The following is a 22,942-nucleotide window of genomic DNA, read 5'->3' as shown; positions in this document are numbered from 1 at the left end:
CAGCAATCTGACCTGTACCTCATTACAAGAATTACCAATAACTGTAGCTCTTTCATATTGGCAAAAACTTTCAGAATTAGAGGGTAACTATTCAGACAACTACCGGTATGTAATGGCATCAACATCAAGCGATTCATCTTACAGTCCCAAGGAAGAACTGAAACCACATTTCCCTGCACAAAACAAACTGAACGACTTAGTGCTTGACTTACAGCTGTCGAAGCAAGATGTTGAACACTTTGCTTCAAGACTTCAAGTATGGAATTTACTGGGAAGGGACACGAAGGTTACTTTCTTTCAGAATAGGAATCAAGACCTGTTACCATATTTTAGGAAAGTTGGTTCACTCTGTGCTTGTTGTGATATGAATGGTTTGATGTCAAAACTTAACATTGTGTACGATAATGATTTACATTTATTTATAGCTTCTTCAAAAAATACTTTGAAGGCTGTGCTACTTCACAATGGCAATGACCTTTTTTCAGTTCCTGTGGCTCATGCACTTGGTATGAAAGGATCACATGAAAGTTTGTCACTGAATCTAGAAACCATTAAATACAAGGGACATAACTGGTCTATTGTTGGTGATTTAAAAGTTATTGGACTTCTCCTAGGATTACAGATTGGATTTACAAAATTCTGCTATATCCTGTGCATGTTGGACAGTTGAGTTACTGACAAACACTACGCAGTGGCCCAAGAGAGAAGAATTCGAACCATGGAAGCAAAATATAAAACACATGCCAATGGTGAACACTTTAAATGTGTATCTTCCTCCTCTACTCTAAAACTGGGATTGATGAAAAACATTGTGAAGGGAATAGAGAAAACGGGAAGGTTTTGAATACCCAAAAGAAGTGTCGCCAGTTTGAGTGAAGCTAAGAAGGCAGAAGGAATTTTCATAAGACCAGAGTTAAGAAAATTGCTTAAATATTCCAAATTTGATTCTAAGCTGAATGCTGCTGAACTTGCCGTGTGGTTATCCATTTTAAAAGGTGGTGAATGGTTTCCTGGGAAACAAAAGAGAAAAATGTACAAAATAGTGATATCCTTATCAATGATCATTTAAATTGGTGGTATTCAAACTTTTTGGTCACCATACCCTCAAAATCCAATTTTTTACCTTCATACCCCCGAATTATGAGAATATTGAGATGATACCAAAAATAATAAATGATTGTTGCTGGATGGCAAATAATACTAACTGTAATCATCATCATCATCATCATCATCATCATCATCATCATCATCATCATCATCATCATCATCTTCTGCAGGTTATCCCACTTGCTCAGGGTCCCTGCAGGCACTGAGGCACAAGAGACTTGTGGCCGGGGATTTAAGGTCGCATGCCCTTCCTGACACCACGGGATAACCAACTGAAAATCCCACCCCAGCAACATCAGGAATCAAGCAATGGTCGCCAGGATGTCAAGCAAGGAGCTAAGCCGCTGTACCATCCTGTTCCCCAAAAATAACAATAATATATTGTAGAAAACCTCATTAACTCGTTCAGAGTAAAGTTTACATAAGAAGCTCTATAAACTGAGCTGTCGGCAATGGCCAGAGAACTGTTCCTGGCATTTTTGTTGTTTAATGATAGCCCAGTTATTCGACCATTGGAGTCTTCTGTTCCCTTCTCAGGCAACGCGGAAAACCTTCACAAAACAGATGGAGAAACGTGGTTTTCTGGTTAGTTTAATTACCAAGTTTTCCATTGCCTACCAACGATATATGTACGAGTATAATTATTAATGCAACAATTACTATTGTACTGTATACACTACTATTGAGAAAAATTAAGTGAATGTTTGGATTTTTAAACAAACAATCAAAAAAGAGCAGTGTAGCATAAGTACGGTAAGCATTTTTATATACCTAGTGAATGGAAAGTACAAACTGACACATAATTTAAAATGAATAGTTCGGAAAGGGGACTGTGTGTAGTGGTAGACAAAAACACTAAATCAGAACAAGATTTTATTGAAAATGAGCAGGCTCAATTCATTTGTAAACTGCTCGCTGAAAACAGTTAGAAGCTACAATAAATTTGCGTACCTCTTGAGACAACTCCGCATACCCCTAATGGTATGCATACCATACTTTGAATACCACTGGTTTAAATAACTACAGAAATTTAGTATGTGAGATGTAATTAAAAATAAATTTTCTACATTCACACTTAGACCTTTCCTCAGAATGTCAGTGCAGTTAGTGACGAGCAAGGAAAACGTTTTCATCAAGATATACTAAAAATGGAACGTAGATATCAAAGTAGATTGGATCCCTCTATGATGAGCAACTATTCTTGGTTTCCTCTGCAGGATGATCCATCTTCGTATAAAATAAAATCACATAGAAATAGCTTCTGAACAACTTCATGATAGTGACTCTAAAGGTAATATACTAACTATTCTGTATTTAATGTTCCTATCATTGTATAATATGTCAGTAAAACATTTAAGCTCCCAAATTTTAGTCAGGGGTGTCCAACCAAATTTGTGAAGTATTACAGCAACTTTAAAAGGATACAGTACCATATCTAAAGAACTAAGGGTGATAGAAAATGCTGTTGACAGATTCAAAATCAGCATGGCCTAATTACATTAATCAGGTACTATCATGTCAGTTCCTTGAAACTTTTTATTTGTAGAGTTGTGCAATCAAAAAAGAATGCTTTTCCAGAGCTTATGATCGACACATTTCAGTCTGACTGGCCTGCAATTATCCACTCTATGTTTATCACCCTTTCCCTTGTATACTGGGGCTACTACTGCAACTCTAAATTCATTTGGTATCATTCATTCATTCATGCAAACAGTATTCAAATAAGTATTTCAGATATGCCATTATATACCAACCCATTGCCTTTAATATATCCCCAGAAATCTTATCAGTCCCAGCTGCTTTTCTAGCTTTCAGCTTTTGTATCTTTCTGTAAATATCTTCATTATTGTAGGTAAATTTCAGTAATTTGCCAGTATTAGGCATCTCCTCTATCTGGACATCATCCTTATGTCCAACTCCTTTTACATACTGTTGACTGAATACTTCTGCCTTCTGTAAGTCCTCACATATATGCTCCCCTTGTTCATTAATGATCCCTGGAATGTACTTCCTGCAGCCTGTTTCTGCCATAAAGTATTTATACATATCCTTTCATTGCTCCGTAAACTTCATATGGCTGCTGATTATGTTTGCCATCATGTTATCTTTTTTTTTAATGTCGCACCGACACAGATAGGTCTTATGACGACGGTGGGATAGGAAAGGCCTAGGAATTGGAAGGAAGCAGCCGTGGCCTTAATTAAGGTACATTTGCCTGGTGTGAAAATGGGAAACCATTGAAAACCATCTTCAGGGCTGCCGACAGTGGGGCTCGAACCCATTATCTCCCGATTACTGGATACTGGCCGCACTTAAGTGACTGCAGCTATCGCGTGTTATCCTTAGCTGTCTTTTTTGCTAAATTAAATTTCCTAGTAAGTTCCTTCTATCTGTCCTTACTCCCACATCGATTCCTAACTTTTTTTCTTGTTCCTAATCTGCACCTCACCGAGCTCGATAGCTGCAGTCGCTTAAGTGCGGCCAGTATCCAGTATTCGGGAGATAATAGGTTCGAATCCTACTGTCGGCAGCCCTGAAAATGGTTTTCCGTGGTTTCCCATTTTCATACCAGGCAAATGCTGGGGCTGTACCTCAATTAATGCCACGGCCGGTTCCTTCCCACTCCTAGCCCTTTCCTGTCCCATCGTTGCCATAAGACCTATCTGTGTCGGTGCGACGTAAAGCAAATAGCAAAAAAAAATCTGCACCTCCTCCTTAATTTCTTTATCTTCCTGTTGTAGTACAGTATAATAGATCCTTAAACATTCCTTACCACTTTAAAGGCAGATACCTGTTTTCCTCTGCACACTCCTCTACATTTGCTTTGATAGATTAACATATTAGAAGCTACTAGTAGCACAAGTAGCACAGGGTTCATCCCATTTTTCAGATATGCTATGCCTATGATAGGGGGAAAATTCTAGTTTCTTAAAAGTGTTGAAACATTGCTTGTACTTTTTTGTGGCTATCTGTGTGAATACAATTCTGTGCAGATACATGTGTATTCCATGATTCATTATTAGTATATTGTATCATAATCTTTTACGTCACTGCAACCAACTTTCTCTGTCCATTGCCAGCATATTCATCTCATTGGAGCTGCAGTTCATTTGCATCATGAAGTTCTTGATATATATCATTTTTTTCAAGAACTTTCCCTTCCACGATGTTGCAAATGAAACTGTTTTGTCTCATTAAATGGCCGAAAAGTTCCACTTTTGTTTTCTCTTTTTCTCTAATGAGACTTCTCTTGTTGTTGCCCGGTTTGGATTACATAGCTATCTGCTTGCATTCATGAGATAGCGAGTTTGAGCCCAACTGTCGGCAGTGCTGAAGATGTTTTTCCATGGTTTCCAGTATTCACAGTGGGCAAATTCTGGGGCTGTACCTTAATTAAGGCCACAGTTGCTTCCTTCCAACTCTTAGCTCTTCCCTATCCCATCATCGCCATTAGACCTATCTGTGTCGGTGTGACGTAAAGCAATTTATAAGAATATACTTCTTTTTTTCATTTATTTCTCTCAGTACTATGGTGTTTTGTTTTTTTTCAATCAGGTTGTTCAGTTTAATCGTCTCCAAAACCACATCTCAGCTGCTTCTAGCCTGTCTTTTTCTTGTTTTCTCAGGATCCATATTTTGCTCACATAGATTAGTATAGTACACACACAAGATTTAACAAACTTTCCCTGGTCTCAGGAGTTTATTTTCTTTTGTTTTCTCTATTTCTCTGATTAGGCAGTACCATATGGCTGATAAAGCAGGCATGAGGGAGTTTTTAAAAAGTAACTATGATCGGTGGAAAACAGTAAGTACAACTGTAAACAGACTCTGGGATGTGTTTAAAGCAATTGCTGAGGAATGTGAAAACAGGTGGTAAGAAATGGTAAAGACCCACTTTATTATAACAGAGAAATAAAGAGACTAAGGAGGTGCAGATTGGAAAGAAATATGGTTAGAAATGGCTGTGGAAGTTAGGAAAAATTGAAGGAACTTACTAGGAAATTGAATCTAGCAAAGAAGTCAGCTAAGGGTAACATGATGGCAAGCATAATTGGCAGTCATACAAATGTTAGAGAAAAATAGAAGGGTATGTATAGATACTTAAAGGCAGAAACAGGTTCCAAGAAGGGCATTCCAGGAATCATTAATGAAAAAGGGAAGTGTGTATGTGAGGATCTTCAAAAGGCAGAAGTATTCAGTCAGCAGTATGTAAACATTGTTGGTTACAAGGATAATATCCAGATAGAGGAGGTGACTAATACTAAAGAAGTATTCAAATTTACCTATGATAACAGTGACATTTGCAATAAGATACAAAAGTTGAAAACTATAAAAGTGGCTCGAATTGATAAGATTTCTGGGGTTATACTGAAGACAATGGGTTGGGATATAGTACCATATCTGAAGTACTTATTTGATTATTGTTTGCATGAAGGAGCTATACCAAATGAATGGAGAGTTGCTATAGTAGCCCCTGTGTACAGAAGGAAAGGGCGAGATACAATGCTGAAAATTACAGGCGAGTAACTTTGACATGCATTGTGTGTAAGCTTTGGGGAAGCATTCTTTCTGATTATATTAGACATGTTTGCGAAATTAATAACTGGTTCGATAGGAGGCAGTTCGGGTTTAGGAAAGGTTATTCCACTGAAATTCAACTTGTAGGATTCCAGCATGATATAGCAGATATCTTGGATTCAGGAGGTCAAATGGACTGTATCGTGATTGACCTGTTGAAGGCATTTGATAGGGTGGATCATGGGAGACTACTGGCAAAAATGAGTGCAATTGGACTAGACAAAAGAGTGACTGAATGGGTTGCTATATTTCTAGAAAATAGATCTCAGAGAATTAAGTAGGCAAAGCTTTATATGACCCTGTAATAATTAAGACAGCAATTTCTCAAGGTAGTATTATTGGACTTTTAAGTTTTCTTATACAGTATATATAAATTATATGAGTAAACAAGTGGAATTAGAGATAATGCTTTTTGCGGATGATGTTATCCTCTATAGTCTAATAAATAAGTTACAAGATTGTGAGCAACTGCAAAATGATCTTGATAATGTTGTGAGATGGACAGCAGGCAATGGTATGATGAGAAACAGGGTTAAAAATCAGGTTGTGAGTTTCACAAATAGGAAAAGTCCTCTCAGTTTCAATTACTGCGTTGATGGTGTGAAAGTTCCTTATGGGAATCACTGTAAGTACCTAGGAGTTAATATAAGGAAAGATCTTCATTGGGGTAATCACGTAAATGGGTACAGATCTCTGCATGTGGATTTGAGGGTGTTTGTGGGTTGTAGTAAGGATGTAAAGGAAAGGGCATATAAGTCTCGGGTAAGACCCCACGTAGAGTATGGTTCCAGTGTATGGGATCCTCATCAGGATTACTTGATTCAAGACCTGGAAAAAATCCAAAGCAAAGTAGCTCGAGAATAGCGTAACAAAAATGTTGCAAAGTTTGGGTTGGGAAGACGTGGGAGAAAGGAGATGACATGCTCGACTAAGTGGTATGTTCCGAGCTATCACTGGAGAGATGGCGTGGAATGACATTAGTAGACGAGTAAGTTTGAGTGGTATCTTTAAAAGTAGGAAATATCGCAATATGAAGATTAAGCTGGAATTGAAGAGAACAGTCTGGGGCAAATATTTGTTTATAGGAAGGGGAGTTAGGGATCGGAATAACTTACCAATGGGGATGTTCAATAAATTTCCACTTTCTATGAATCCATGTAAGAAAAGTCTTGATAAACATCAGGTGGGAATCTGCCATCTGGGCGACTACCCTAAATAGAGATCGTAGTGATTTGGTTGATTGATTGATTAACAAATTCTTTATACAGAGTTTAAAAATAATTAGGGGAACATGTTTTGTAACATCTGGTATGCGAACGTTAATTTGGTAGATGGGGTTCCAATGGTCGTACAGCATACCTTGAGACCTTAGCTACTCTGGGTATGTCAAATTGAATTTATACTCCATCTGTAGGCGTAGCCTTGCTTTAAACTGTCATGTGACCCCTCAAAACAAAGTGAATAGCGGTGTGTCCACGTGTCGTTGTGAGGTACGTAGACTGCTGTGATCATTTGAGCACATTATTTGTAAACCAGCACATTCCATGAGACATCTTAACGAAGTTCAAGTCACAAGGGCCATCACCTTGATCAAGAAAGGATGGACTTTTCGTTGTGTTGCTGTGGATCTGAATATCTCTCCGTCAGTTATTCAACGCTTGTGGAATCGCTACAGTGAGACAGGCCAATTCACAAGGAGTGTTGGACAAGGTCGTGGACGCATGACAACCCGACAGGATGACCGATATCTGACCATCTGTGCGTTGCGGAATCGTTCAGCAACTGCCAGAGAACTGCAACAAGACCTCAGGACGGTCACTGGAGTCATGGTGTCTGACCAGACAGTAAGGAACAGCTTAAGAGAAGTGTCCTTATGACCCAGTTGTCCTGTTCGAGTGCCCTGTTTAAGGCAGCAACATTGCGCAGCTCGCCTTCTGTTTGCCTGTACCCATGTCAATTGGCAACTTTGCCACTGGAGACCTGTGTTGTTCACAGACGAGTCCAGACTTCCCCTGACACAGCATAATAGACGTCAACGTGTGTGGAGACGCCGTAGTGAGCAGTACATGTCAAATGTTGTCCAGAAAGGCGACCGATTCGGACAAGGTTCTGTATTGATCAGTATTGATGGCCGTACGGATCTAGTCGTCGTCCGTTGTAATTTTACCGCCACAGGGTACATCGAGACGATACTGCTACAGCATGTGTTGGTTGCTGTATACGGTGTTGGCCCTGAATTCGTACTCATGCACGACAATGCCAGGGCTCGCAGTGTGCATCACCAAAGCTGTCTTGTGAGAACTGGACATTCAAGAGATGGAATGGCCAGCAGTGTGTCCCGACCTTAATCCCATTGAGCATGTGTGGGATAGGCTTGACAGAAGTGTTTGTGGCCGTCCTGTTCCACCACAGACTCTCCAAGACCTCGAAGAGGCTCTCATTGAAGAACGGGACCTGATACTGCAACGTGACCTCTGTCGACTTATACGGAACATGCCACGTAGGTGCCAAGCTATGATAAATCTACCAAATTAACGTTCGCATACCAGATGTTACAAAACATGTACCCCTAATTTTTTTAAACACTGTATAAAGAATTTGTTAATCAATAAATGCTCGTGGACGGCCCTGAAGCTCTCCAACAGTGACAAAAATCCACCCTGGAGGACTGTTATCACTTTGTTTTCACCCTTATTTGGACATTTCCATTTGTGTTCTGAAAATAAACACGAATCCGTCAATGTTCTTTTGTATACTTCAATGGTAAAGAAGAAAGGTTTATTTGATAATATACTTGGGTGTGAGAGATTGTTTTGTGGGGCATGGCATACGTTCAAAAACATGTTCCCCTAATTTTTTTGAACTGTGTATTTGAAGTACATTCCTTTTCCAACATAACAGAACTTTGAAATATTTATCTAGGTTTTTTTTTTTTTTTTTTTTCAAGTCTTATTGGTGCTTTTTGTCTGTGCTTTTCTTAGCTTACAGTCATTGCTATTGTCTTGGGCTTTTCAGTGTTAATTTTTAGCTTTAATTTGCTTTAAATTTTTTTCCATAATTTGTAGCATCCTATTCATATCCATTCTTTTAGCAATGTCATCTGCAAATTTTACACTGTGTTATCATTTTACATTTACTTTTAATTCCTTCTGTATTCTCCTTCAAAGCATAATGACTTCTTCAATGTACAGATTGAACAGGTAGGATGATAAAGGGCATCCCTCTCGTACATCTCTCCATATTTTTGCTGTGTTCTTACTACCATTTACTTCAATTGTGGTGCTCTCCAACTTGTTCAAATTAAGTATTAGATGCTTGTCCTTCCAATCAAGTCTAGCTCTTTTTAATGATTGAAATAGGGACTCCCAATTTACCATATCAAAAGCTTTTTCCAAGTTAATAAATGTGACATTAGTTTTCCTTTAAGGTCTATTTTCCTTTCAAGAATCAAGTGAAATAATAAAATTGCCTCCCTGGTGTCTTTGTCAGCTCTGAAACCATCATCCAAATTCTGCTGTACCCTTCCTTTTATTCTGTTTCTTAAACATATTCAGCAGTGTTTTCGAAGCATAGGAAAGCAGAGGTATTGTTCTATATCTAGGGCATTTCCTTTCTTTGGTATTAAAACTGCCATCTTCTGAATGAAGTCATGTGGTATTACTCCTCTTTCATAACATACTGTAACAATTTCAAAAAGTTGATTATTCATTCCTATATGTTTCAAGAGTTCCACAGGAATATTCTCTGTACCAGTTGCTTTATTGCCATGGAAGATTAATAGTGTGACATCAATCTCATCCCAATATATTGGTGGTCATTTCCTGTTTTTGTGAACCTGACTCCTCTTCCATACTGCCTATATCCTCTCCACTGTATAACTCCTCAAGGTATTCTTTCTAACATTTGCTGACATCTTCACTGTTAAAGAGTAATTTCCCTTTTTTTCTTTCACTACATTGCTCTTAGTTCTTGGCTTGTATTGCAGTATTTTTCAGCATATAATTTGTTCATTTTCCCATTCTTAATATCGTTCTCAATGTCAGTACTTATTTCTTCCATCCATTTATCTTTTTCTTGACAGAAGTTAACTGTGATGAGATTCTTACTTTCCCTGTACTTCAAACGATCAAATTTTGTCATCTAGTTTCTTACTTGAATGAGGTCAAGAATTTCTTGAGTCATCCACAGTTTCCTTCTACCAGGAACTTCACCTGCTTCTTTTTCTATATGTTACTTCGTTTCTTACATTCTACTTCAACATCAGTTTCATTTGTTTTATCTTTAAACTAGCTGTTACCCATGGCTTCGCTCACGCGGATTTCATAATTTGTTAAAAGTACTGCACCAAGGCATTATCTGCAAATCCTTAAAGTATAAAAACTCATCAAAATATAGTTTCATTTACACCAGAACCTCTTTTTAAACCACGTTTGTGGTATTGCCTTTTGGGGCTAAGATGACCAGGCTACTGGCAGAGCTAAGTCTGGAACATGTAACATAGAATTGTAGATGTGAGAAACAACCTCTCTCTCAAGTCAAAAACAAAAAATATGTGTTTCTTTATTTTTAAAGGATATTCCAAATACCTATTTCCACATCTGTAACATCTTCAGTTTTTGAGATGTAAGTATCCATATAAAAAGAATTCAACCCTTTTATCAGTTCTCCCCCTCTACCTTAGTGGATTTTCTGGAAAAAAATATGTGTTTATTTTTAAGGGAGATTCCAAATACCAATGTGCACGTTTGTAACATCTTCAGTTTTTGAGATATAAGTATCCTTATAAAAAGAATTAAATTCCTTCTTCACTTCTTTTCAACCCCGTCCCCCATTAAGTGGACTTTCCAAAAACAAAAATAGGCTACATGTTTCTTTATTTTTAAAGCAGATTCCAGAGACCAATTTTCACGTAACATGTTAAGTTTTTGAGATAAAGTGTAAATATACTCATTTTAAAAATTCACCCTTAGTGGATTTTCTGGAAAAAAATATGTGTTTATTTTTAAGGGAGATTCCAAATACCAATGTGCACGTTTGTAACATCTTCAGTTTTTGAGATATAAGTATCCTTATAAAAAGAATTAAATTCCTTCTTCACTTCTTTTCAACCCCGTCCCCCATTAAGTGGACTTTCCAAAAACAAAAATAGGCTACATGTTTCTTTATTTTTAAAGCAGATTCCAGAGACCAATTTTCACGTAACATGTTAAGTTTTTGAGATAAAGTGTAAATATACTCATTTTAAAAATTCACCTGCTTTTTCAATTCTTTTCACCCCCCATATGTGGATTTCCTGAAAAAAAAAAAAAAAAAAATACATGTTTATTTTCAAAGGAGATTCCAAGTGTCAATTTTCACATCTGTAGCATCTTCAGTTTTGAGATATAAGTATCCTCATAAACAGAATTCAACTCCTTCACTTATTTTCTCTCTCTCTCGCTCTCACACACATCAATTTTGCAAAAACAAAACAAAAAATGTGTTCCTTTATTTTTAAAGGAGATTCCAAATACCACTTTCCACGTCTTTTTTAAAATTCTCCTGCTTTTTCAATTATTTTCACCCACTTAAGTGGATTTTCCCAAAACAAAAAAGGATGTGTTTCTTTATTTTTAAAGAAGATTGCGCGTACCAATTTTCACATCTGAAACGTGTTCAGTTTTTGAGGTATATGTATCCTCAAAAAACAAATTCAGCTCTTTCACTTCTTTTCACCCACCCTCACCCATTAAGTGGACTTTCCAAATGCAAAAATGTGTGTTTCGTTATTTTTAAAAGAGATTCCAGATACCAATTTTCACGTTTGTAATGTCTTCAGTTTTTGAGATATAAGCTTCCTCATAAAAAGAATTCACCGGGCGAGTTGGCCGTGCGCGTAGAGGCACGCGGCTGTGAGCTTGCATCCGGGAGATAGTAGGTTCGAATCCCACTATCGGCAGCCCTGAAGATGGTTTTCCGTGGTTTCCCATTTTCACACCAGGCAAATGCTGGGGCTGTACCTTAATTAAGGCCACGGCCGCTTCCTTCCAACTCCTAGGCCTTTCCTATCCCATCGTCGCCATAAGACCTATCTGTGTCGGTGCGACGTAAAGCCCCTAGCAAAAAAGAATTCAATTCCTTCACTTCTTTTCATCTCCCCCCCCAAGTGATTTTTCAAAAACAAAAGTACGTGTTTCTTTATTTTTAAAGGAGATTCCAAATACCAATTTTCATGTCTGTAACATAAGTTGAATAATTAGTATATTGGTTCAATCTAGTCAATTTACAATTCAAAGTTTTAAGAACATCATATTAAAATAACAGGACATGTTTCGAACACATTTGGCCATCTTCAACTGTCTAGAATTAACTTAAATTTAATATACTAAAAGTTACAAAACATGAATAAAATTCACACTCATATGATATACAGTACTTATAAATTAAAATAAGTGCATGTTGAAATATCATCAGATGAAGAAGTCGCTAGATGTAATGTGATGAAGTCAGAGCAGTTCTACGTAAAATGACGATGATGTAATTTAAAGTTTCTTCTGTCCTTAAAATTCATTTCATGCAAAAAATAATGAGAGTTGATTCAGTAAAATTGTTGTTCCACTTAATATTAAGAAAACTTCTAAACTGTTACGAATTTACAAATGTAGATCAAATTGATTCCGGACAGCAGTTGATTTCCACTCAGTGTTCTGGCTGGCATGAAATCAATTTGATCTGCATTTGTAAATTCATAACATTTTAGAAGTTTTCTTTTCAACCCCTTAAGTGGATTTTCTTGATTCAAAAAAGTGTTTATTTTTAAAGGAGATTCCAAATACCAATTTTCACATGTGTAACATCTTCATTTTTTGAAATATAAGTATTCCCATTAAAGGATTCAACCCTTTTGTCAGTCCTTTCCACCCACCTTAAGTGGATTTTCCCAAAACAAACAAATGCGTATTTATTTATGTTTAAAGGAGATTCCAAATATCAGTTTTTATGTCTGTAACATGTTAAGTTTTTGAGATATATTCATTTTAAAAATTTGCCTTGTTTTTCACTTCTTTTCACCCCCTTAAGTGGATTTTCCAAAAACAAAAAAATGTTTTTCTTTATTTATAAAAGAGATTCCAGATACCAATTTCTTGTATTTAAACAGTTAAGCTTTTGAGATATAGGTATGCTCATTTTAAAAAATCACCCCGCTTTTCACTTCCTTAGCGATGGAATGTCAAAAAATCCTTCCTTAGTAAGCACCTACACTGTAACATAAATGTATCCACAAAATTTCATTTCTTTGTGTCCAGTAGTTTTGGCTCAGTGCTGATGAGTCAGTCAGTCAGTCAGTCAGAACATGTTATTTTATATATAAAGATGTATCTCTTACAGCTTCTCTTTCAGTTCCTCTAGACACCATTTGGGTTGAACTGATCATTTAACTTCTTGAAACTAATTTTTCACTTTGCTTTGACTAATACATGATCACTATCAACATCAGGACTTGGGTAGCTATGACTTAATGTAACCTGGTTATGGTACCTCTGTTTTGCTAATATGTAGTCAATCTGGTAGTACCTTGGTGCTTTCCACATGTATCATCTTACTTTTGTAACTTCATAAAATATGTTCCTCACAATTCTTTTATGTTCACAGAAATATAATAACCTTTTGTTGTACCCTGTCCAAATTCTCCATCATAGCTTTAGTGATTTCTGTACCCAACTGCTGCATTGTAATCTCCCATTATTATGACGTCATTTTTATTTACAGTGTCTTGAGAGTCCTCAGTTTCGTATAAACTTCTTCCACTTCATCATCACTGCTTCCAGACGTTGGCATGTATACTTGGATGATCACTAGGTTCACAGTGAAAATCTACAACCTGTTTTCCAGTCAATGACCGGGTCAGGGATGGGATGACTGAAGCCCCCAACTTGCGGCGAGGATAGGAATTGTGCCGGCTGCCGAGGCCTGTTGCACTCCTCTGGGGCAATGATTAATGACTGATAGATGAAATGAAATGATAGTGGAGAGTGTTGCTGGAATGAAAGATGACAGGGAAAACCGGAGTACCCGGAGAAAAACCTGTTCCGCCTCCGCTTTGTCCAGCACAAATCTCACATGGAGTGACCGGGATTTGAAGCACGGTATCCAGCGGTGAGAGGCCGGTGCGCTGCCACCTGAGCCACGGAGGCTCTAGGTTCAGAGTGTTTGATTTAAATTTATAATTATCGGTCTGTTATTTACATGACATGTTCTCATCACATTCTGCTACCATTTTCCTCAGAGGATAATGGCAACTCAATTTCTGTCTGACTGTTTTGATTCTCTGTGCATCACTCTGGTGTTGTCTGATACAAAATCTCTTGTTACCCTCCCATCTTGTTTCACATATACCTAAAATATCCAGGTCTTCCATTATGGCATTTTAAATTTCCTCTAATTTCCCTCGCTTCCAATGTTTTCACATTCCAGGCTCCAGTACTGAATGCTTCATTGAGTTCATGATTGCAAGGATTTTGCTGCATGAGCTTGAGAGACCTTATCATCCTTCAGTCTGCCGGATCGTGACTTCAAGCTGCCATGATCAATAACATTGGTTATGTTGTCTTCCACTTTCATGGTTGCATATCGTGGGAAGGAGCTTCATGTAGTGGTTTTCCCTTGCCCTCTACGTGTTTTAATAACAGCCAATGCTAACATGGGCAAAAACTGTGCCCACAAGCTGCCTACTCTGGGTCAGGCACTTGCAGTTTGGATTCCAGCAGAATTTCCTCTGCTAAGGAGATTCCTCTGCCCAAAGCAGTTCACCTCCAGTGAGTTGTTAGGATACTAACCACCGCCTAACACCCGGCATTGGATCACTGACAACATGGTCTACTCCATCCCATGGCAAGATTACTATACATATTGTAATTTTATGGTACTTACAATGAAAGGGCATGTTTCTCTTCTCCTTTAATTGTGCATTAAGCTTACTTTTATCATTAAACTAAAATAATTGGAGCTTCAAAAAATTTGTAGCATACAATTTGTTCATCTCCATAGTGCAACAGTTAGCATTATTATGTGCTGTCCTGGGGGGCCCCCCGAGTTTGATTCTCAGTACTGCTAGAATTTTATGATTAACAGGAGGGCTGGTGTGTGGTTACAAAAGGTATGTGAAGCTCGCCTTCGTTGGGGATGTGTCTTAAAAGTGCTGTACGACCTTGGGATTTTTTTGCAACATGCAACTTACGTGTTCAAAAGAAAGGCTTTCAGCATTGAACACTACTTAATCCCTCAGCATGGGAGCAGTCACAGTGCGCACCACTCACTAGTGCAGGAGGAGGAGGAGACTACTACTCACTGCGAGTTAAGAAGCATGAAGTGTGCGATATTTGGAACTGCTGTAACTTGGTACTTTTGGCATGTACAAACACAATACTTTGGTGCAGTATAATATACTCCTAATCTACATCACAAAATATATCCCTCTGAACCGGTTAAGAAGACATACCTTCCCACTGGAATGTGTATATGCACCAGACGTGCAAGCACGCTGCTCAACATCACACACCTTGCTGTTGCCTCCACTTTCGGCATTCATTTCCATCGCAGCAACGCCATTTATCAACAAACTATTATTGGAATTAAGATCACAATCATCTGAGCTGCCGTAACTGTTCTTTAAAAGTGCAAAACCTCATCAGAGAGCTGCACTTTACAGCTTCCTACCAAGATAAGTTGTCACAGCACTGAATTTCATGACTTTGAAGTTGCTCAAAGGAAAGGAAACAGTCGTCGAAATTGAGGAAGAGGAAACAGTGCACTATCCCTATGTAAAAAAAGCTTCACTTAGTTTACAATACCTATGACAGATTGTAGCATAAAGCAGAGGCCGCACATTGCGTGTAAGTACAGCACTCCACATCTGCCAATGTTTCAGGCATGCCGTACCTAGGATGGCACTCCGTGCTGTCAGGTTAAATTTGATATATAGCTTGCTGAGTTATAAATTATTTTGTAGGCCCAGTTTGGTACCCTGAGAGATTACTTCAATGCTGTTCGTGCAGAAAAGACACCTGAAAAATTTCCAGCTCTCAGTGGAGACTTTTTTACCTATGCTGATAGAGATGATCACTATTGGAGTGGGTACTACACATCAAGACCATTTTACAAGAGAATGGATCGTATTCTTATCAACTACCTCAGGTAAGATTTTATTCAAAGAAAGGAATTATATAAAGTAAAATATTATCAATTTGAAAATGGCAACTGATGTGACTTACTGTCTGAATTGATACATATTTGTTTCTATTTCTAGTTTCATACTATCTCTGATTTACTTTTTCATCCTGTTTCATATTGGTTCATGACACAACATTACTTGTTATACTTTTTCTTTCCTGTCTTTGTTCCATACAAATGTGTACACTCATTTATTACTTGAAAGTCTTTGATATACTTCCTCACCTGCTGTTCATTTTCCTTCAGTTTTCTTGTCATATATTTTTGCTCTTTAGTCTGGCTCCTTGGTTGAATGGTCAGTGTCGTGGCCTTCGGTTCAGAGGATATCGGATTTGATTCCTGGCCAGGCTGGGGAGTTGAGCTGTGTCTGGAAGGCTGGATGTTTGTATTAGTGTTAATAATCATATTCATTTACACACAAAACCTTGCACTACCCACTACCAAAGAAACACTCAGTACTGAATACAGGGGCTTAAAATCTCTAGAATTTGGGATGGTAGAACACTTCCTATCAGACACTGCTTCTGCTGGATGCACCCTTGCATTGTCATGATGAGTGGGTTATGCATAAAGTGTCCCTGTGACTTTGACCTAATCCCTAAGGTGAAAGAACCACTGTGTGGGATTCACTTCCAAAGAGTTGAAGACGTTCGGTGGGCAATCGATTGCTCTCTTCGTACCATGAAGAGATTAGGCAGTGCCGACACAATTCAAAGGCTTCCTTGTCACTGGGAACACATTGTATGCAGTGCTGGTGGCTACGTCAAAAGCCCGTAAAACTTAGAACCTTCTACGTATGCTCTGTATCTAGAAATTAAGCAGTTGACACTACTAAAAAGTCAACCTATGTAAAAACTGCAGCCTTTTTATATGCACAGCCTAAAAAATTGAAAGCCGGGCTGAGTGGCTCAGATGGTCAAGGTGCTGGCCTTCTGACCCCAACTTGTTAGGTTTGATCCTGTTCATTGTGGTGGTATTGGAAGGTGCTCAAGTACTGTATTTATTCCCACATTTACCAAGCTCGATAGCTGCAGTTGCTTAAGTGCGACCAGTATCCAGTATTCGGGAGATAGTAGGTTCGAACCCCACTGTCGGCAGCCCTGAAAATGGTTTTCCGTGGTTTCCCATTTTCACACCAGGCAAATGCTGGGGCTGTACATTAATTAAGGCCGCTTCCTTCCCACTCCTAGCCCTTCCCTGTCCCATTGTCGCCACAAGACCTATCTGTGTCGGTGCGACGTGAAGCAAGTAGCAAAAAAAATATTCCCATATCAGCCACATCCATAATTTTTTGACCGAATATTCACATAAATCTTTGCACCGATTAAGAATCGCATATCCAATCCGTGGGCTTGCTGCAGGAATGTGCGTTGGCAGTAACAAACGGAAAGGGCCATTTCCGCGTACAATCTGAACTCAACCATGTGGAGCTTGTTAGTAAATATTTATTGTGGGGAAAGTTAACATTTACATGGCTTCATTCAAGCTAAACATGGTAAAATTCTTAGAAGAAACTGTTAACAGAGCAGCAGATCATGAGTTTTCTGTTCATGAAAAACAAGTGAGCAGTTGGAGAAAGCAGGATGTGGCATGTCATGGCTCAAAACCGGGCAAGTTTCCGGGTGTTGAGGAAGCGTTACCGGAATGGGTGGTGGAGATGCGGAACAGAGGTTGCAGTGTTTCTCACGAAATGTTACAGCTAAAGTCATGGGATATTGCACGATCCCATGTTATTCGAGGAAACTTATTCAAGGTAAGTCATGGGTGGGTTACTCAGTTATGCGGCATAATAATCTGGCATTGCGCCGGAAAATGTTTTTGTGCCAAAAATGCCTAACGACTGCTCCGATAAAGTTAGAGTTTCATGGGGATGTGATCAGGTTAAGGCAGCAGAACTTATATCACCTCTCGCAGATCAGCAGTGCTGACCAAACTCCTGTGTATTTTGACATGCCAAGGAACACTACTGTGTCTGAGGAGGGAATGGCAAGTGTTGTAATAAAAACTACCGACAACAAAAAGTTATGTTGTACGCTGATGTTGGCCATTACTGCTGGCGGCCGTAAACTACTTCTGTATGTTATATTTAAATGCAAAACATTACCAAAGAACATCACATTCCTGACTGGTATCCTCGAGGCGAAAGTGAAACTAGCCACTGTCCGTGTGATTCTGAGCAAATGTTCACAAGCAGTGGGTATTTTTAATGACTTGGTATTGTACTATTATAATGTATTTTTTTCTCCCAAATTTTTAAAATGTAAACAATCCGGCCACCCTGCAAGTGAAAGGTCTACAGTTTTAGAAATTATGAATGGAATATAAACTAATAAATAGCCTCCATGTACAGTTTCAATCGTTCTTTGTATTTTGTATGTTTGTAAATAAGTTAAAATCTTTTGAGTGTGTGCAGTAAAATATTTCATGAGGTAAGTTCAACAACACAGGCAACATTACTTATTTCATGCAGTACGCATTACCGCGTTACTTATTAATTTTGTGTTTTATTGACCACCGTGTCAGTAACATTTGACAATCGTAAATACGTGGCACACTGCCATCTCAGCATGGGGATGCGATATTGAGCTCATAGTGGCCTTCATGACAACGTGTGAGAAAGCAAAGGTTGAATTGCAGACCTGGTGCACAAACAAGCTGACGCAGGAACACAGCGCGTACATCTCCTAGTAGTTCATCAGGCTGACTACAAATTTGGTGTCAAATTTGCTGTTTAGAAAAATAAGTCTATGGTTAAAATTAATTACACTCGCCTTTTGTCATGATGTGCAAGTAAGCTGGTCAAAACACGCCATCCTTTGAGCATGTTGCCTGAGTAATATTTTAAGTTTTGACTATTATCTCAGCGTTTAGTACAGTTATTATTAATTTAAGGGTGCGTGGTAACTTCTTTCAAGTAATTGGATTGATCACAATGGACTGGATATTATAAAATTGCAATTAATATTTTCACAGCACGTGATGTAAAAAGCGACTTCATCATTTCCCCATCTGATGTCATCATATGTAATGAGAGACCATAACATTCTATTACGGTCTTCAGTGAAGTTGTAATGAAATCACTATCCATTTTAACTGTTTCGCGCAATATTTACCATACTTAATATACCAGTTGATATACCGGTCTCAGCCCCTGTTATAATATTGTACTAGTCAAAAGCTGTACTGGCAATTGCATAGCATCTCTTTGTTATTATTTAAATACCTCTCTAATATTAGTTTTGATGGCTACAGTATCTCCCCAGGTCTTTTAAAAATTTTGTCTGAAAATTGTCTGCATAATAACTGGACCCCCTATTTTGGAACCTTAAAATTGGCATAAAAAGTGCGGCCGATATGTGAGTAAACATGGTACGGTCATCCTCGTGTCGGTAGCTTTACTGAAATGTAAAATAACTCCTGCAGGACAAAATTCTGGTTCTTCGGCATCTCCGAAAAATGTCCAAAGTAGTCAGTGGGATGTAAAACCAATAACATCATTATTCAAAAAGTTTGTATCTTTTCCCACCTGTACTGGCTTGTGCAGTGATTGTTTCAACACGCTTTGCAGCTGAGTTCAAGGCTATGAATTAACCTAAATTTCTTGAGTTTTGATGGCCTTTTTCCTTCTTCTTCTTTCTCTTCAGTGTGTGGTTTGTGATTAAGTGCTGGGTAGAATCAAACTTTTGAGAATCGATACTTGCATTCAAAAGTACAATATAACCTTTGAGAGTCTAGTAGGCCTAATGGTACTTTATGCAGTACAAGACTTGTAGAAACTTACTATTATCTGCGCACTTTTTAGCGATAGATTTACACCCTAGTGCTGAAGCGGTCGACCTCGGCAATCTTCGAGATCGTACTGGCAACCTTTGAAACACAAACTATGAATCGCTTATGCATCGCTGTGCGACATCTGGTGTACACTTTACGTACTAGTACTGTTGTTATTTACACAGCAAAGCCAAACTATAGAATTCACTCTAGGAATAAGATTCGCATCGAGAAATGTTTTATTATGTTATATAATGTGTGTGTGTGACACAGTTGTTGGCTTAAGGTAACAAAGGTTTAGAAAATTCATATCGATCGATCATATTATCGATTCAATTCAGATTTCATTTCCATTCAGTTGGCAGTACTAACGGAACTGGGAGAGCTCCCTCCTTACTCCTCAAATGCGTACACAAATCTATCGCTAAAAAGTGCGCAGATAATACATGTATCAGTGATGAAATAACATGGGAAGATTAGATAAAAATTAAAACATTAAAAAAAAATAAGTGATTTTGCCATTATATTAAGCATGTTTGCATTGTGTGTTCTTTATTTTATTTTATTAAATTAGAGAACTAGAAAGCTACATGTGATCGATTGTTGCTTGCTTTGGCATTATTTAGTAGCATATTTTTCTATGAGCTTAGTGGGTCAAAGTTCACAATGTTTCCCCAGTAAAATGTAATTTAAAGTATTAAGATTTTTAACGTGTTTTATATATAGCAGTGTTTATAAGATTATAATTGTACCCATTTCATTATTATGATATTGTTGATGGTTTTTATTCATTTCTGAATTTTTAATTTTCATATATTATAAGTTTTATTTTCATGGGTCTTTCAAAAACAGAGAATTGAAGTTCCACTGTATTTTCCTTGTGCAATGATGCCTAGTCAGTTACCAGATAAAAAATGAAGGTACTTTTTCATGATAAATACATTATGAGGTACAATCCAAAATTTTGGGACTTGACATGTCCTTCCATACTGTGAACAACTGAAGACAACAATGCATGACCACTTTAAAGTAATCTCCTTTTGACTTTTGTCAGTATTGGTAAAGCTTATGGAAACATTCAAAGCTTATGGAAACATTCCTGGAAACCATAATTTGCAACCGCCTTTAATGCCTCCTGTGGTGCTGCTTTTATTTCATTTTGATGCAAGGAAGGTAGTTGGGGGAAAAAAAAAAAAAAAAGAACTTTACTTTTTCAGAGGTGGAATTGACTCTTATTTGAAAATAACAAAAGCTGTGAGATCAGATGAAGCTGCACTGGAAATGACAGCTTGACCATTGAAATTTCAGTAGACATACAGACTGTTCAAGAATGTATGTAATAGGAGACAGGTCCTAAAAGATTGGGAAACTGGAAATACAATATTTAAAGGTTGTATTGTATGGAATTATAATACTTACCTTTAAGAAAGAGTAACAGAATTAATTTTAGAATAAAATTAGTTATATCCCATATAGCCAGAACCTGGAAAGAATTTTAGAAAGAAGAATTAACCCTCCAAGTGGCAAGTGCCTGATATCAGGCGTTTTGACATGCTCTTTATTTTATTTCGATAATCTCATTATTATTATTCATCGAAATGTGCTAATTACGAATCAATTGAAGGAGAAATGTTCGGCCATAATCATGAAATAGTTTGTATAATAACATCTTACACCAATCTAGTGTAAATCGTTGCCAATGTAGCGTCATAATTCCGCTGTCTTGTGCTAGCTGCTACATACTCAGCGGCCGGCCACACGAATGTCTCAGCTGAGCCAGCTATATTTAGCCGCCAGTTTTCCTTCTGATATCAATCTGAAGTGTTGATATGCACTCATCTCAGCAATACTGAATCATTTCCAAACAGGAACAGTGAGTAAATCTCAGATTGTTTTAGGTACAAAACTTGAACCTAGGCAAATCGTTTACTTTAGGCAAGGTGACGTTCTACTGGTTGCTTATAAAGAGACGAAAACAAGGAAACCAGTTTATTGTCTCACAACAGGATGTTACACTGAGGGAAATGAGGGGTTGAAACCACTACTGATTCATAAGTACAATAACTTCATGGGAGGTGTAGATAATAAAGGTAAGTGCATTTTCCATGCCACTTGTTCCAGACCCACTAGAAGGTACTGGAAGCAGTTTTTTCAAATCTTCTAGATATGACATTATTTGACACATACGTTCTGTACATAAAGAACACTGATAAGCCTTTAGCAAGATGAGACTTCATGACCACTTCCAGTTGTGAGGCCAACAGGTCATGCAGGAGGCCCCTCTCATGCTCTCGAAATATTGCCACAGAATAACAATCGCCTATGTGTTGTGTGCTTGAAAGTAAAGAAGAAGGAGAAGAAGTCTACATTATGGTGTCGAGGTGGTATTCACCAGGGGTGTTATAAACTAGTGCACTTCTGGAGGCCTCACAGTCATGGAGTAAAAAGAAAGACCCACCCAAGTGACTCTGAGTGAAATGCACAAGTGGTAGCATACAATTGTTGTATAATTTTTCCAGCTAAGAACAGTATTATAAACTATATACTGGTACGCACCTATTTACTATGAACTGGTGCTTCTTTTGTATATGTATTTTTTTTAATTTACCTAAATATAAACATTTTATATATAGCAAAACTTTTGCAAAAATAAATAATATAAACAAATTCAACATATTTTTGGTCTTACACTTTGTGGATGATAAATAACAGCTTTAGTATCATCATCATCTTATTCCTTGTACTTTCAGGATAAAAGGGTGTGCTGTTTATGTATGTATAACAAGTCAGCGATTTTTAACACAATTTATACTAAGAGTCTGCAACACCGGTAAAATATCGCTGCCATTACAGGATAAATGACCGCCACTTCGAGGGTTAAAGGAGAGAGAACTTCAAGAACAACGTTTTGTTTTCAAAAGCGGAAGATTAAGAGTGAAGCCCATATCTAGTAGTAGTAGTAGTAGTTGTTGTTATTGTTATGTGCCTGGTTGAGTGGCTGAGATAGTAGAGCATCAACTTTCTGTGTTCAGATTGGTGGATTCGATGCCAGCTCAGTCTGGTGGTATCTGAAGGTGCTCAGGTACGCCAGTCTTGTGTCTGTAAATTTACTGGCAAAAAATTGCGGGCACCTCAGCATCTACAAAAACCGTAAACTGTTATTGATTAAGAAAGGGCCTAAAGTAGTGTTTCCAGAGCAAGTGTTTAAGAAATATATTGGAAAAGAAACAATAAAAACTTGGGTGGTAAGAAACAATCTGAGGCAAAGTTGTGGAGA

At 37.8% G+C, this 22,942-nt stretch overlaps 1 protein-coding gene across 1 annotated transcript in view; it reads left to right on the top strand.

The window, feature by feature from the left end:
* The window catches only part of alpha-Man-IIa (alpha-mannosidase 2), a 355,439-nt gene that overhangs the window by 172,139 nt on the left and 160,358 nt on the right, over window positions 1-22,942 (top strand). Inside the window, exon 10 of the mRNA XM_067139236.2 lies at window positions 15,674-15,858. Within this exon, the coding sequence (XP_066995337.2) occupies window positions 15,674-15,858 (185 nt within the window). The remainder of the gene's footprint in view (window positions 1-15,673; window positions 15,859-22,942) is intronic.

This window comes from Anabrus simplex, chromosome 2, assembly GCF_040414725.1.
Source record: "Anabrus simplex isolate iqAnaSimp1 chromosome 2, ASM4041472v1, whole genome shotgun sequence".
In the NCBI taxonomy this organism is placed as follows: Eukaryota; Metazoa; Arthropoda; class Insecta; order Orthoptera; family Tettigoniidae; genus Anabrus; species Anabrus simplex.
The sequence above is the reverse complement of the archived record's forward strand: the minus strand, read 5'-3'. Positions and strand labels throughout refer to the sequence as shown.